Here is a 16,265-nt window from a genome sequence, read left to right on the forward strand (position 1 = left end):
TGGTCAGTGGAATGAGAAAGCATGAAAATGAAGGGGCAGGTCAAATCTATCAGTATGAAAAGCAGCCAAGACACTGAACCTCAGTAGTTTCAAGCCTCATGCAAAGTTTAATAGCTTCAGTTTAAAAGCTCCAGCACACAAATCAGTTCACACAACAAAATAAAGGAGATCATTTGATGCAAATCACTTCAGCAAATGGTTACAATGATACTTATATTTCTGCCCAGTTACAAAATAGGTGTTTTGCTGTTTCCTTCAGGGCTATCTATCCTCGAGTTATCTCTGTTCTCGTGCCATAAAGGTGTCATTAAAATTTTTACCTTAGTGGTGAGAACAGTCAGAGGCAATTGGGTAACTTGTCAAGGAAAATAATGTTTATTAAAGATGGATCCAGAGATCACTGTTACATACACTAGAAGCATCTGCCAGCAATCTACTATTAGCTTGTGGCTGAATGATAGACGACAGGCCTCATCCGTGTCTGATTTTGTTAGTGCTGCCCCTCCCTGGATGGGAGGCTCAAGGTCAAGGCTCTTCGGTCTCTCCACATCTGCAGGACGTTTCTGCTACTTAGATACATAGGAAGTGTGGAATGCATAGATTAACACAAGGGTGAGAGAGAACACATCATGAACGTTAATCATGGCCTTTCATGTGTGCAGAATACTTACAAAATGGAAAACTACACTACACTACACTACTCCCTCAATCAAAGTCACCGGGGTGTTAATTCAGAACACCTGATTCACATTCCTCACATTTCTTTCCTCCAGATATAAGCCTACAGGTCCCATCATCCAGTGCTGCATATTCATCCAGTGTGACCTGCGAGTGTTGCCTCCTGTGAGCCTGTCACCTTCGAGTACTTTCATTGTGTTTATTGATCTTAGTTGTTCTGCGCGTCTGCGCCTTTATTTTTGCTGGGCGTTTGCCACTTTGCGTGTTATGGACAATAGAGCTCTGACAACGCCTTTAACGCCTCCTGCTGCTTCTGCCTCATCACAATCACTACCACAGATGTCACACAAAGGCCTGTCATGTGCAAACCTACTTCATGAAACGGGTTCTGCATGATGAAGTGTGAAATAAATTCAGATGGCATGAATGACACCACACACCATTGTGGCTGCCCTCTTAGGACCTAATTTATATGTTGTATTAATTTACTGGCTTCTTTTTCACCCACCCCACTTTGGCAGAAATCACCTCTGTAAATACCCCATTCATGAATCTAATATTTCAGACAAGTTTCTCTAGCAATACTACTTGGCTGAGAAAGATCCGCTTAGATTCTGACAAGAGAAACACAATAGCAGAGAGAGAAAGGAGGTGCAGAGAGAGGAGGAAACACTGGTAAAGACTCAGGTGTAGTGGGAGGTGGCAGGACCACACCAACCACAGCTGCCCTAAGTACTGCCTGCCAGCATATAACCCATAGAAAATAAAAGACACCACATCAGGGCGCTGGGTTGATTCCAGGGCTCTAAGTGGACCTGCATGGTTAGCTTCGTCTTTGAGATCAAATATTCTTGTTGCCTAGGTTACCTCAAGAACTTGAGAGCCATTTTCATAGATTAAAGGAGAAAAAATAGTTTGTGTACAGGTACAATTGGATGCTGGCGAGAGCAACCACAACATGAAGGCAGGATGAAGTACAACGATATATACATTTTTAGAAGGTGTATATCCATTAAATCAAATCCTTCTGAAATGCCTGCATGGACAGCATAAAAGAGCATATAAAATACAACAGGCGGGTAAGTATGTTTTATGACCAACAGAATGCAAATGAACCATTTCTATACCCATATTTGGATGCTGGTGCCACTAGTCTCATCTTAGCTAATACTAGCATTATTGCTAATGCAACAGAAATTTGCTATTTGGGAATTCACACACTGACTGACACAGAGCACGATGTAAGGAGGACTGTAAAATGAATGAATTCAGGAAGGATCTTGGAATATTATGATGAACATCTGCACAGTGTGGTTACAGCTCCCTTATTAATTGAAATATCTTACCTGCCAAATGCAATGTTTTGATCCTTAGGGTTTCCTTTAGATAAGACACTGTAGTCAGGAGGGAAGCAGAGCCAAACAAAATCCTGAGAGGGGTCTTGAAAACCTGTGCTGGCGACCTGGCCATCATTTTCAGTCTGCCTGTCATAATTCATCACTCTTTTCAGTCTGCCCCTGTCATAATTCATCACTCGTTTCAGTCTGCCTGTCATAATTCATCCCTTTTTTCAGTCTGCCCCTGTTATAATTCATCACTCTTTTCAGTCTACACCATCATAATTAATCACTCTTTTCAGTCTGTCTGTCATAATTCATCACTCTTTTCAGTCTACCCATCATAATTCATCACTCTTTTCAGTTTGTCTGTCATAATTCATCACTTTTCAGTCTACCCATCATAATTCATCAATCTTTTCAGTCTGTCTGTCATAATTCATCACTCGTTTCAGTCTGCCCATCATAATTCATCAATCTTTTCAGTCTGTCTGTCATAATTCATCACTCGTTTCAGTCTGCCCCTGTCATAATTTGTTGTCCCAACAATCGTGCTCCACAGCTATCCCTAAGTCATCCATTCCAATGCAGTTGAAGGATTATTGGTGCACAGGTGCACCTGACCATTGTGGTAATGAGATGTTTTGTAAGTGTTTTGAGAGACTCAAATACATTCATTCCATTTTACCCAGTGCAGTAGACCCTCTCTAGTCCAAAAGGTACTTCTTTATCTTGTCTTGCAAAGACTTGTCTTGTCTTGCTACTCTGCTCAATAAGTAGATTTCAGCATGTACTACCATAAAATCCTGCAGTATTGTGTTTTGAGCCTACTGTTGCAGCCATTACACACACACAACTGTGTAGCCGCACTCACAGAAAGCACTGTTGGTGGAGTCTGTGGATGACACTGTGGTTGTAGGCCTCATGTCGCAGTTTCCCCTTTCTGGGGTTGTGGTTGCCATGTCACCAGTAACCATCTGACTTTGTTTTGGATTCGCTTCATTTCTGGGTCTGTCTCTCGTCTCCTGTGCTGTTCATCTTGGCCAAGATTTCCAGCTGACTTGTTAGCGTTAGTGTCCCTGTGTATTTAGTCTCCATACTCTGTGTGTTCTCACACTCTTGTGATTAGCTCTTGCAACACATCAATTGAGCCATAAAGAATGCAGTGTGGGTGGTCAACACTCCTATCAGTCAAATCTAGAATTTTTTCCTTGTCAATCCTCTGTTGTTTTCACTGCATTGGATTCCTGTAGCTGTTTATATCAGATTTAAAACATTGCCTATGAAGCCAAAAGCCAGTAGACCAAACCTACTTGATGGCAATGACCAGAAACCAATCTCCAGACCATCAAGGAACAATGCTCAATGTTGGTTGAGCGTTCTTCAAATAAGGGACAGGTGATGGCGATCAAAATTCAAGGGGTTGGAAATGTGGAAGGTGCAGTCCAAATGTTTGTGTGTGAAGAGTGTCTGCTAAATTCCATAAACATGAACATAAAGTTCCTCAGTGTAACATCATCAACGGCTGAGGAACTTTCACATCCTGTTATCTGGAACTGTGGTTACCATGGTGATGGACAGCATTTTGTTTTGCTTTTCTTTCTGGCCCTCATCATTGGTCTCCTTGTATTTGTCTGCTTTGTTAAACAATCTACAGTATTACCGTGCTCTTCAACATTACACAATGAAAGCAAAGCAGAAGAGGGTAGAGGTAGAGGGTGCTGGTCTGTTCTGAATAAATCACCAGATCTGGACTGGACAGCCTGCAAGACAACAACACAAGAACGTACAGCAACAGAGCACCAACATGAACATATCCACTGTTTTACACTCACACCACTGATCTCTCAAACTCTTGAATTTGATGACAGTAGAAGGTCATATGGAAAGTAACTGAGGAAAAGGAAAATTAAAGGAAGTAATAAATAAGAAGAAACGTAGATAACGTTCCAAAAGCACCAGTAGAAGATGTGCAGCTGGTGGGAAACCTTGAGAACTCAGAGATAATGTGTAGAGCCATTAAAGCAGGTGCAGCTGGTTAATAAGGGGACCCAGAGCCCACACAGAAGGCTGTTGTGTGTAAGACGTAAGTGTGTGTGCTGGATGATGCTGGATAAGGATCATTTTTGGTAATGTTCTGGGAGAGCAAAGGGTGAGAGATTTTCATTTGGACATAAGGGTGTCATAACAACCTAATGAAAGTGAATGACTTGCACATAATGGTGGTTAAATCTAAAACAAATATGTGGAAAAAGAACAATGTGTAGATGAAAATGTGTACAAAAATGGGGTTGCACTCCTTCAGATGCTGGAAAGGGATTCAAATATACACCAATGCTGATCTACAGTAAAAGTGGGGGCCGTTATTCACTTCAAGTGATTTTGTAGTCTGCATTATTTCTTTGAATATTATTTACATTGTTGCTGGATTTCTGGAGAAAGCAATTGGACATAATGTGGGACCTGGGAATCATACTGTAGTTTGGGACTTAGGAAGCAAATTAAACCTATGATGTATTGGCAAGATATGTATTATTGTATTATTATAATAAGTACTGTGCTGAAGCAGGGAGGAAAGGATCATGAAGAATATGTGAACTAAGACAATAATAATATTATTTAATTAATTATGGGCTGTTTTAGACCAGATAAGAAGGAAGAAAGTTCCAGAAAACTGTCAAACAAAGCTCTCAAAGGAGAGCTGGAGAAAGGGGGAGATTAGGGTTTGTGTAATATATCAGGGTAATTTTTTAACTCGAGTTTTTATTTAGTAAAACTCCAAGTTCAACATACAATGCAGTTGCACTGTGAATGAGGTTTTGCTTGGTACTGAAAATCAGCAAAAATAAGTCAACAGGTTTGGGTGTGACAGTAGGTAATCCATATAAACCCATATAAAAATAACTTTTTGTCATATTTGCTCACTAAGTGTCACTATGTCCTGACAGTAAAACACACAATCTATGATCAACTATGATAAAATCAGGCATTTCTGGCTTCACCCAGTTTTCACCATTTACAAGAATCCATCATGCTCAAGTCAACCAACCAGGGGGAACATCAGGTGAAGTGTCAATCAACGCTTGTGAGCATTTGTCAACACAATTGTCATTTTACTGTGATGTCTCCTTTGAGTTTGTCATTTCTGTACCGATCAGTACACGTTGAAGGCGGAGTACGGTGCACTGCTGGGCTCTCCATGAGCCCATGAGCTGGCTAGTAATATGATAGAGCAGGAAACACATCAACTCGATGGACAAGCCAAGAAAATGAAAATGAAATACAGTAACAGCCAAGGGCTGGTGATGGACAAGATAACACAGACCTTAAATGGTGTTCTGGTGGGACTGAATAACTGTGATACTTTGAAAGAGAGGAGAAAAAGAGGGGAAAGCAAAGATAGGAGGAGTAATGGTGATTGGTTCATGGCACCTCTCATAGAGATAAGAATAAAGATGAAAGAAGACCCCAGGTTTAACAGAACCAGTTGTTCTCGAGGCAGTCACGCATAAAACCAAAGAACCCAGCAGACAATAAATGAGAGTCAACATCCAGCACAATAGAGAAAATGAACTTTACTGACATCAACAAGATATACGCAACGTTACCTCAAGATAAGCTTTACGTCTGGGGTCATTCATCCTTATTCTGAGCCCTGAGGGGAGCATTGTACTCCTGTGAGGGTCCTGTCCCCTATCTCCTTATTGCCCCCCTCCCCCAACTTTCTTGGAAATCCAACATTGTGTATTATCTGCTTGACCATCTCCTGCTGATATTTACAATCCAGGTTATTAGATGTTTATTTTACGTTACATTTAGGCATCGCAAACATACTGTTTGAAAATGTGCCTGAGGCCAAATTTGTTTATTGCCTAGAGCATCTGCCCCAAGCCTTGGGCCTCTTATACAATTGTAGTGTTTGCTCAACATGGTCTCACCTGGTGTATAAAAACAGGGTTAAAAAAAAGCTATACCATACAAGGTCGAGTAAAAGGTGTCACATGATTTGTAAAGAATAGGTGTCAAGATATCAAAGTTAAATTAAGTTTATTAAAGATGGATCCAGAGATCATTACATACACTCAGAGAGTCTGCAAGAGAGAGTTGACCTTTCTGGCAGCAGGAATACACACTACAACACCTTCCACCATTCAATAAGGCTGTCTGGGGAGACACTTTGTTTCCAGTTTTGTGACAAAAAAAATGTGAACAGAACCATTGCAGACATGAGAAACATAGTGCGCATCAAGTACAGCACACACTGTAGAGGATCGGTCCTCGGAAAACTGCCCTGACGGAGTTCCAGGGTGAGTTCTTAAGGAACAGCTTGTAGAAGCATTTACAGGAACCTTCAACCTGTCCCTGTCACCACCTGCGTGAAGTCTGCAGTCACAGTGTGAGTACCAAAGAAAACAAACATCAGCTATTTCATCGACTATTGTCCCGTCACCCTCATACTAACTGAGTAAGCTGAAAGCCTGGTCCTCCTAACACTTAAAAGCCAACACATTTAAGCCAAAACTTAAGAGTTTACGGCTGCTAATACAGGGAGTGCTGTGCACACACTGCCCCCCTGTGGCGCATCGACGCAACTCATAGGAAATACGGTTCTAATTTAAACACAGTCATTCATTGTACTGTTTTTCGGATAACTTTCTAGTTAACATTCTAGCAACACTACTTCCAGGTGGAAATGTGTTCTCTGACAACCAGACGAAAGACAAACATCAGAAATGCAAACTGAATAACTGGTGGTCATTCCATAATAATCTATGGGACATACATGTGTGAGATTTTGGCTAATATAAGATATTCATTAAATGTTCTGTAAATGTATTGACTATGACACAACTAAATATTGACTATGTAATATGTCAGTATGTTCTATTTGTATGGCTTTGTAAACCCATTTAGACTAATTTAACCACAATTGGCTAGCAAACTAATGTTAATATGTCATTGTACATTATTTTTACCCATTTAACATATTGTCTGCAAGCTGGAAATACTTGAAGGATGCTATTGTTTTAAACAATCATCCTGCTGAATATTCCAAAATTGGTTGGACAATACGATGGTCTAAAACTGGCACAGAGGAAGATAAAAGACAAATCAGGGGCAGAATAAGGCGAGGTCATATTAAAAACAGCCCAACAAAACAGGATTTGTACAGAACACTGGATTTGTGATACTTTTATCTGTTCTTTGAATGCAGACTAAGTGTTCTAATCCAGACTCTTGTTCAACAAGAGTGGTTTCTAGAAAGATCTTTTCACCATACCTGCTCAAAGTGGAGTTTCGTGGTTTGACCTCACATGGCCTGATGCTATGTGCAGAGTAGGAAAGAAATGCGGTCTGGACAACAGTTCTGAATTCTTGTCTCCATACATTGTTATGGAGTCTGGTTCTCCAACCATTTACATTTCCAGTTGTCAGTATTGCATGTCAGAGGTGTGACACAGATTAAGCCACTTTGAATTCATATCAGTAACATTTTGTTGTGGCTACCCTCTGTGTAGCACATTTTGCAGCTATGTTGGCCAGAGCATTTCCTTTGTCCTGAGTCACTTTTCTTCATCTTCTAGATCTGTTGGTTCTTTGTGTCTTTGAATTGTTTTCCTGTCAAAATAGCACTAGTGAATCAAGGCAAATATGTCTCATTCCTAACAGTGGTGATGACCCCTGTCAGATAGTAGCTGTGACGACAGTGGGCCCTACAGTTAACTATAGTGGCAATGTGTCTATCTGGTAGCACCATGGCCCAACAACACAGCACCATCCACTCTGTTCCAATGCTCACAGACATCCATCATTGGTCAACATCGCTGTAATCGTCAAGGGAAGGTCTGGTCTGCATCGGGGAATTTTCCTAGTGCGGGACTAATAAAGTATTATCTTATCTTTACTTTTTACTCCGGCCTGCGTCTTTAATAGTTAACCTGTATTTTTAGTTTCCTGTTTTGGTCTCATTCTCCCTTTATTGGTTTTATTTCTCAGTATATTCATAATGGACTTCAATCAATCCATTATAATCAATTCCCTCAAAGGAATCTGGCAAAGGAAAAATACAAAACCTCAAACCTATGTAAGTGACAAAATGTATTAAGAGAGAAACTATACTAGCTTATACAGGGTACATATATAAAGGGCAAATCACATAAATTATATATATATATATATTTTAATCACTTACAAAAATAATTCAAATAAATGTAACATCATTTTGACTTGCTTTGCTCTTTTCCCTTGTGTGGTTAGACAGTTGGGAAGGTACTGCTGCATCATGTGTAGTTAGACAGTTAACTTGAGAAGGTACTGCTGCATCATGTGTAGTTAGACAGTTAACTTGAGAAGGTACTGCTGGATCACATCTACAATGGTCGACACCTCTGCCATTGCACCTTTACCTTTAATGCAAAAGAAATGTTGCTATTAAGATCATATATGATCTTAGATATATGATATATGATAGATCATATATGGGACAAATGCTTTTTTATATAGCATTTATAGAGTCACTGCCTCACAAAACCTTGATCTGGATCAATTCCATTAGATTTCAGCTGTTTGATACTAGATCAGTGGAGCAAAGAATTGAATTTTTGCACCCGAATGTTTCTTTGACTCGAAACCACCCCCATGCAAATTTCCTGCTCAAATTTTTACATAGCTGCAAGCTATTGATCAGAAACTACTTCTTAAGTCAGTGTGGCGTTTCAGAGACATCTGTATACCTTCATCTCCACAGACGAGCTTCTTAGCAATGCAAGGTATCTCCACATAGCCAAAGCTCTGCAGGGTGGCCACTTGCTGGGCAGTGATTGGGTGCTGCCACATGAAAGTGTTCATGGCAGGACAGAAGAGTAGAGGACGTCTTGCATCCCACGCTCTCACCACGCAGGTCTGTCAGGACAAACAACTCTTCAGGTAAGTAAGTAATGCAATGTACAGTTCCAAGAAAATGTTGCCACCTCGTCCAATTTCCTGTACTACATAATTATTTTTTGTGGACTTTAGTGCTGTAAGATGATGGGCAACATGTCAAGGTTTAAGCGTTGTCAGTCTGTGTCTCTATATAGATGGTATAGTCAGATTACTGCATACTCAAATTGCTCTGTGAACAGTTCAGGCTGGTGGTAGTATGGGTAATGTTTTCTTGACACACACTGGAACACTTTTAACCAGGGTTGTAAAAACCGGTTGTTTATTCATAGCCTTCTGATCAGCTCACATCAGTCTGGCAATTCTCCTCTGACCTCTCTCGTCAAGACCCTAATTCCAAGCATCTTTTGAATGCTACAACCTATTGTACTATCACTGCTTATCATGGACATGCATTTGTGGGCACAATTTACCATCTTATCTGCTTCAATGTCATAAAGCACAGGTCATGTCAAACGGATCACTATGATGATAAGTTCAGTGCACTTCAAGTACATTCCCCGTCATAAGATCTGAAATGGAGGACCTTTAGTATGTAGTAGACTTATAGTGTGAATCTGCAACTGACAAATCTGCAGCAATTATACATGATGTCATTATATGATCTTAATAGCAATGTTTCTTTTGCTTTTTGGTGTTCCTAATAAAGTGGCCAGTGTGTGTAGGGTTGTGTTTCTCTGCCTCACCCATCCACTTTCCCCTCCTCACACTTGGGCCTTCTACAGAGCTCTCAAAGTTAGAGAGTATGGCACAGTAGTTCCTACGATTGTGTTCATCTGTACTGAGACAGTGTTGTCATTTCTGGGTCACAGCGTCAAGTGCCCCATCACAACTGGGACAACCTTGGTGTTAACCTTCCACGTTCACTCTCTTTCCAGTTTCAGTACTTGGTCTGTTTTTCCAACTTCACATTGCTTCCTTTCAGTGGTTTCATAACTCGAGAATGACACATACATTATCACTGCTGCTTCCTGCATCTACACTTCTGATACCATATCTGGTTGGGTCACCATTAATTGCTTGCCTGTATAGTTCTGGATGTCTCACAGGCTCTTAGCCTTGTTCTTTCCCTAGTGCTTAATGTTTGATATTTACATTATAAAACGGTATGTGTTATAAACATATTTTATCTCTCACCAGAAGGTTGTCACAGATACCACTGGCTATTTTGCCAAGAGTGTTAGCATCCAGTGGACTGATGACTAGAAGATCAGCCCATCGTCTTAGTTCAATGTGCAGAACTGGGTCAGAACGTGTCTTCCACATCTAAGACAAAAACATTACATCTTGATCTTCTCATGACCCCAAGGAGTATGAATCAAGTTAATGCAATATATCAGGAGATTACAACTCCTACCACACCTCCCACTCATCCTTGTCGGTATAAACACGGACAGGAATCTCTGCAATGTTGTAAAAATGAGTGGCATTGTTGGTAGTGATAACACGGACATCAACCTTTAGGAGGAAAACAAATGATTTTGTTCTTTCAGTATTTCAGTGCTTGTTTACATTTTTTAAAACTTAACTTAATATGTATGTCACATAATTAGTTATTTTGGTAGGGCATACTGCGTCTAGCAATAACACTACATATATTCAGCAGACAGCTCTCGATAAGGACAGTTAAGTTTAAGAAAGACTGTAAAGCTGTCACTTGTTTCCACCGTGTTAGCAATCGAGCCAACACAAATAACATCATGTTATAAACCTACCCCTTGGATTTCAAGAAGTTTTGACACCAACAGGGGCAACTTAATAGCAGCGACACTCGCGGTTACACCCACAAGAACACGGTGTCTCGACCCACTGGACTTCACCTCAACACTCTCGGCGTCAGCACCGACCTGCATTGTAGTCAATGGGTCGGTACGTTAGCTCGCTGGCTAACCGGCTAATCGACGTTACCGAGGTTCTGACGTCACTTCCGTCAACATTGGGCATGACGTGACGTAAGCGTCTAACGGCTCCCCCTACCGGACGTGGCGCGCGTCTGTGAGATTGCCTCGGCGGCTCCGCGTTCCGCCGCTAGTTTTATTTTTAAATGAATCTCGCGTCAGACGAACGCCCGGAGATGACCGCGAGCGCGCCCTCTCACAGAAGTTGACCTCACACAGAAACCCGCGCTTTCCGTCACACACACACGAGCCTTGTGCTTCGTGCACGCGCAAGCACATCCGGCTTGCCTTGAAAGCGCGCGCACGCGCACGTCCAGCTCGCCGAATGTTCTGGGCAGAGCGCGTTTTGTTAATAGTCTTCCGGCAGGACACGCGTGATGTGTCGGAGCTCTCGTCCATTCGTCCCTATTTATTAAACGGCGCAGATATTCGTGATGCAGACTCTCACGCCTCACGTGTTTTGGGCCCAGCGGCACGGTGAGATTTACCTGCGGGTGGAGATCAGTGACGCCAAGGTGAGACGTGTGTATCTCAAACAGTCACTTACACGAACGGTCGTTACCGCCAGCGGAGATAAAGTGAATGCATTTTTTTGTCTGTACTATCCTACTGTACTTCGATTGTCTCAGTGGCTAGCATGCAATTTTTTACCAGACTCCTATATTTATGTAATTAGGAGGTTACAATTTTTTTTACAGGTGGGTATCTAGCTAGCGAATATAGCTGCCTTGTTTAGTAATTTAATATCAGTAAGACTCATGCTGAAGCTCTTCCCATACACGAAAGTGCTTGAGTGCATTAAAAATGTCTAATCAGTACTATGCCCGACTTTTCAAAGGTCAAGGATTAAACTCGGTTATTCGCTTAAAGAGGAGACACGTTTACAGTCGTGTCAACTGTTTGTGTAATTTGCCTTTGACAACTTCGGACAAAACGTAGTTGAATGATTTGACCTAAGTCGGTATTTGTATCGTGTTGTGTTTTGTGAATACACACCTTGAACGTGCTCATCCTAGACCACAAGCCATCTGGCGGCGTCAGTTTTAGCTCATGATTTATTCACAACCATTTCCAGGTGCTGGATGAAAACACGAGGTTTATATACAGGGATAGCCGATACCCTGAACTATTTAATTACATCTTTATTTATGTCATTTAATCACTTTTAGGATGGGGTGTGTATTTAGACACACAACCTTATCTGCTCATAAGCCACCACACACCTCTAGGTCTGTATACCTGACCTCAACCCAGACCTCAGGGCACTCTTGATGGCTTCACAGACTTGCTCTGTCCAAAAATGTGGGACCGTCTGGTGGGCCTCAAGGACTGGATTGAGGAATGTTGATATGTCGACACAGTAGAGATGTTGTCCCTGCCCTAACAGTTGCAAATAGTAACGCATTATGAATGGCCAACATACATTATGCAAATGAAGATGCGGCTAAATTGAAGGTAAATACTTTGAGAGTGTGCCTAGGTTTCAAATCTCCAAACAAAAACATTAGTAAAAGGCAAAAAGTTACATTTTTGGCCACATAATTCCAAATCTTTTTTCATCTCACGTTTGCTTCCACTTACGGTCTTTATTTCAAACCAAGCCCACCAATCGCTCATGATGGTGCACAAAGCCATTTCGTTGACTAGCACGGCACTGACGTTGTTTTCCATTGACTATGACTCAAACGGAAACAGCCATTGATTGTTGGGCAACCTCCTACATTGGGCTTTTTTGGTTTCTCCTGCAGAACCTTGACATTAGCATCCACGAGAATGTACTCCACTTTAGAGGTAAGCTGCTTTCATCGTCTGCTGCAGCTTCCCAAATATAAGACCAGCATGCTCTGCAGCGGTTTTCTTCTTGTGCTTTTCAAGGCCAGGGTCATGGGGCAAAAGGAGAAAATGAATACGAATTCAATTTGGAGTTTTTAAAACCTGTAAAACCTGAGGTAAGGTCCCGCTAACGCAGGAGATGCATAAACCTGTAAAACCTGAGGTAAGATCCAGTTAACTTGAGGAAATATGCATAAACCTGTAAAACCTAAGATAAGATCCCGCTAACTGAGGAAATATGCATAAACCTGTAAAACCTGAGGTATTATCCAGCTAACTGAGATGCTGTGTGCTTTTAAATGGTTGTTTTAGGCTTGATCTCGGATCTAATTTTGTTAATTCAGGTTACTTTTTAACAGTGACTGGTGAGAAGTGGTTTCCAATTGAAACTTCTATCATGTTCTTGTGAGATTACATAAGCGAAATTAAACAATACAGTAATTTTTTTTAGGCTTTTATGTATTTTAAATGTTTATTATTTTTTATTTATTATTGAATGTTTTGGTGTTTCTGAGATCAGCAGAAGTGTATATTGGCTCTTGACTGTTCTAGCAACTTGTAAAAGAGGAAGATGTTCTACATTCTTCTAGAGACTCGCATAACTAAAGTGCTGCTGTAAAGGGAGCTGTATACATGAAATAAACAGATGTTCAAAATGGACAGGGATTCTTGACGTGTGTTTGTGTGTGTGTTTAGGTAAAACACAAATCCACACAGCGGCAGGTGAATATTACTGTGAGAAAGCAAGAGCGCTGTTGGTGGGGAAGACTCACCATGCAGGAGAGGAAGCCCGTCTTTCTCGCCCCCGACTTCGACCGCTGGCTGGATGAGTCCGACGCTGAGCTGGAGCTAAGAAAGGTTAGGAGATTGGGTGGGGCAGAACGATCGGACGGGTTTCTTTTGGCTGAGATCTCTGTTTGAGATTGCACATAAAATATTTACTTTCTCCACAAGTGTGTAGATGATGCCGGGGGTATCACTTTGACTCTCACTGTTTTATTTATATTGCACAGGAAGGGGAAATAAATAAAGTGATGTTTGAGTCGAGGATTCCGAAAGATCGTGAGTGAACCGTCATCTTCAACATGGAACATGAGACATTTCCATATAAAACCAGCTAAAAATATCTAATGCTATCCAATTCTCTTTGTAGGTTACTTGGGCTTGAAGAAGGGATATCTCTTTACGTACAACCTCGTCCAGTTTCTGGGGTTTTCCTGGATATTTGTTAACATGACTGTGCGTCTTTTCATACTTGGGCAAGGTGAGGGTTTCTGTTAAGTTGCAAGACGAGGCTGTCCATTACGCAGTCCACCCCACGTTTCTCTTGTGTCTCTGTAAGCCTTTTTATGGTCGTATTTGATGCTATAATAGTCCCTTTGTGATACACCACATGCAAAATAGGAGAGACATTCATTTAGTTGACACGGGGACAATACAGACTTGTAATTTGCATACAGTACCCGTTTTAGGCAAATCTTTGCAGATGCTTCGTTGTTTAACATATTGGAAGATGTCTAACGCAAATTCTGTTTCCATTGGGCGTCCTGGTCGTGTATATGAGTTTATTCCATACTGTTCATATTGTGCTTTGTTTTTTCGAATTGATCCAATAGATTCTTTCTACGATACCTTTCACACCATTGCTGATGTAATGTACTTCTGTCAGATGCTAGCAATCATTGAGGTTATTAACCCTGCACTGGGGTTGGTCAGGACTGGGCTGATTCCTACCTTTATACAGGTGACAACACTAGATCTTACTGAAGTAGAGCCTCCCTTAATGAACTTACGTATTTTTACTATATTAAATGATTACATTTTAAAAACAATGATTTTCTGTTTTTGAACCTCTTAAGGTGATGGGGAGGAACTTCGTCCTTTTTGTCATTTTTGGTAGCTTGGAGGACATGCAGAACAAACCTGTCGTTTTCTTCGTCTTTTATCTGTGGAGTAGCATTGAGATATTCAGGTGAGTTTCTAAATGTGGATTGCCCGCTTGTAATAGAATATGTTCTACCGCATCTTACTGAAGAATTTGACGAAGCAACATAGCACGACTGTTGCTTTTGAAAAACTAGTCGACGTGGTGAAAATGTGGGCTTGAAATCAACTGACTCGTCTCATCTCATCGCACATTCTAGCTGCTTGTGTACAGGATATCCTCTTCAGAGACCACACTGTAAAGCAGGATCTGACTTTCTGATTCAGTGATATGTACATGCACTTGTAAAATACAGCTGGATTAATCGCAGAGGAACCAAGTTAAAAGAAATGTCATCAGATATTCTGAAATATATTCATGTGAAGATTGATTTTGGGGCATTGTAATGTGTTTTAACATGTATGCTTTCTATAGGTATCCCTTCTACATGTTGGCCTGCATTGGCACAGAATGGAAAGTACTGACTTGGATCCGATATACAATCTGGATACCTCTGTACCCACTAGGTGTTTTTGCTGAAGGTGACTATAGTCATGTACAGACTATTTATTAATTTACTCATTCATTTCATATATTTATTCATTATATATGTAGAAAAATTGGATATAAATATCATCACACACCTTCATAGGCCATTAATGTATCCACTCCCATTGTTGCTTTTTGGCTCATAATGTGACTGGCCATGAAAGTTAGTGTGGGACATTGTTACTGTTTTTATTTAAAGAACAACTGTGTGCATACTTGGGTGTTTCATGAGAAACATGAAATATTAAAGAGAAATATGGGTTAAATGGTTTGAAAACTGTATAATTTTGTAGCTGCAGCATTAGTCAATAATTACATGAGGCTCAGATGTTTGAGAGATTTGTGTTTGCTTGTTTCTCAGCTGTGGCTATAATTCAGTCCATCCCCATCTTTGACGAGACTAGATTCTTAAGCATCCGTCTCCCTGAAGCCCTGGGATCTTCTCTTAGCTTTTCCTACATTCTGCAGTTCTACATGCTGCTCATGTTCTTGGGTGAGTTTCCCCTCTCTCTGCTGCAGTGGTCTTCTGAAATGAACTGTTCGTTTGCCAGTAGCGCCATTGCATTATTACACTGTGCTCCACTGAGTCATATAACATCACTGCTTTACAGGGATGTTTATCAACTTCCGTCACCTCTATAAGCAAAGGAGGAGACGCTTTCGGACGAGGAAGAGGAAGATCAACTGAGTGAGATGTTTCATCTTCCTGCCTTCATCAAGCATGTGTCATACAGTATCAAGATCCCCTTCTCTCTCTCCATCAAGCCCTTCCAGACCCTTTCTTTATGGAGGAGTAATTTCAAGATTACCTTAGTTCAAATTTTTTTTTTCATTCATTCTCATTCTTTCAGTATGATCATCTCTACTGAGCATCAGACAGAGCGGTCGTGAGATCAGAGACCTCAGGGACAGTGACGTTTCAAAACAAACTACAGCAGAAACCCAGAGCAGTGGCAGCAGTCTGCTTGTCTAGAAATGATGTGCACCTCATCGTACTGGATGACATGATACTGGGAACTATGTTTCAAATAAAGGTTTCAGAATTACATGTTGTCCAACCTTACCGACTATGATCACGCATTAACAACATTACACAATGAAATT

The 16,265-nt window shown here is 40.9% G+C and overlaps 2 protein-coding genes across 5 annotated transcripts; one reads left to right on the top strand and one right to left on the bottom strand.

The window, feature by feature from the left end:
• Window positions 1–5,134: 5,134 nt before the first annotated feature.
• ppcdc (phosphopantothenoylcysteine decarboxylase) lies at window positions 5,135–10,953 on the bottom strand. 2 transcript variants are annotated; one of them, XR_013125293.1, is made up of 6 exons: window positions 10,673–10,953; window positions 10,320–10,415; window positions 10,095–10,223; window positions 8,750–8,918; window positions 8,248–8,422; window positions 8,052–8,066 (listed from the first exon to the last, which is right to left on the bottom strand). XR_013125293.1 is itself a non-coding variant. In XM_076990953.1 (5 exons), exons 1-5 carry the CDS (start codon window positions 10,808–10,810, stop codon window positions 8,349–8,351), a joined length of 606 nt encoding a protein of 201 aa, XP_076847068.1. In that variant the 5' UTR covers window positions 10,811–10,953; the 3' UTR covers window positions 5,135–8,348. The 2 variants fall into 2 exon arrangements, 1 of the variants encoding a protein (XP_076847068.1); XM_076990953.1 differs by having other exon boundaries at window positions 5,135–8,422.
• Window positions 10,954–11,148: 195 nt separating this feature from the next.
• On the top strand, window positions 11,149–16,207 carry hacd3 (3-hydroxyacyl-CoA dehydratase 3). 3 transcript variants are annotated; one of them, XM_076990932.1, is made up of 12 exons: window positions 11,149–11,370; window positions 12,604–12,646; window positions 12,731–12,804; window positions 13,385–13,546; window positions 13,702–13,750; window positions 13,842–13,952; window positions 14,305–14,432; window positions 14,548–14,660; window positions 15,048–15,154; window positions 15,523–15,654; window positions 15,773–15,849; window positions 16,013–16,207. In XM_076990932.1, exons 1-11 carry the CDS (start codon window positions 11,290–11,292, stop codon window positions 15,847–15,849), a joined length of 1,077 nt encoding a protein of 358 aa, XP_076847047.1. In that variant the 5' UTR covers window positions 11,149–11,289; the 3' UTR covers window positions 16,013–16,207. The 3 variants fall into 3 exon arrangements, with proteins under 3 accessions (XP_076847047.1, XP_076847038.1, XP_076847053.1); XM_076990923.1 differs by having other exon boundaries at window positions 15,773–16,207; XM_076990938.1 differs by lacking the exons at window positions 11,149–11,370; window positions 12,604–12,646; window positions 12,731–12,804 and adding an exon at window positions 12,912–12,950 and having other exon boundaries at window positions 15,773–16,207.
• Window positions 16,208–16,265: the final 58 nt, after the last annotated feature.

The sequence above is a fragment of the Brachyhypopomus gauderio genome, chromosome 2, assembly GCF_052324685.1.
Source record: "Brachyhypopomus gauderio isolate BG-103 chromosome 2, BGAUD_0.2, whole genome shotgun sequence".
Lineage (NCBI taxonomy): Eukaryota > Metazoa > Chordata > Actinopteri > Gymnotiformes > Hypopomidae > Brachyhypopomus > Brachyhypopomus gauderio.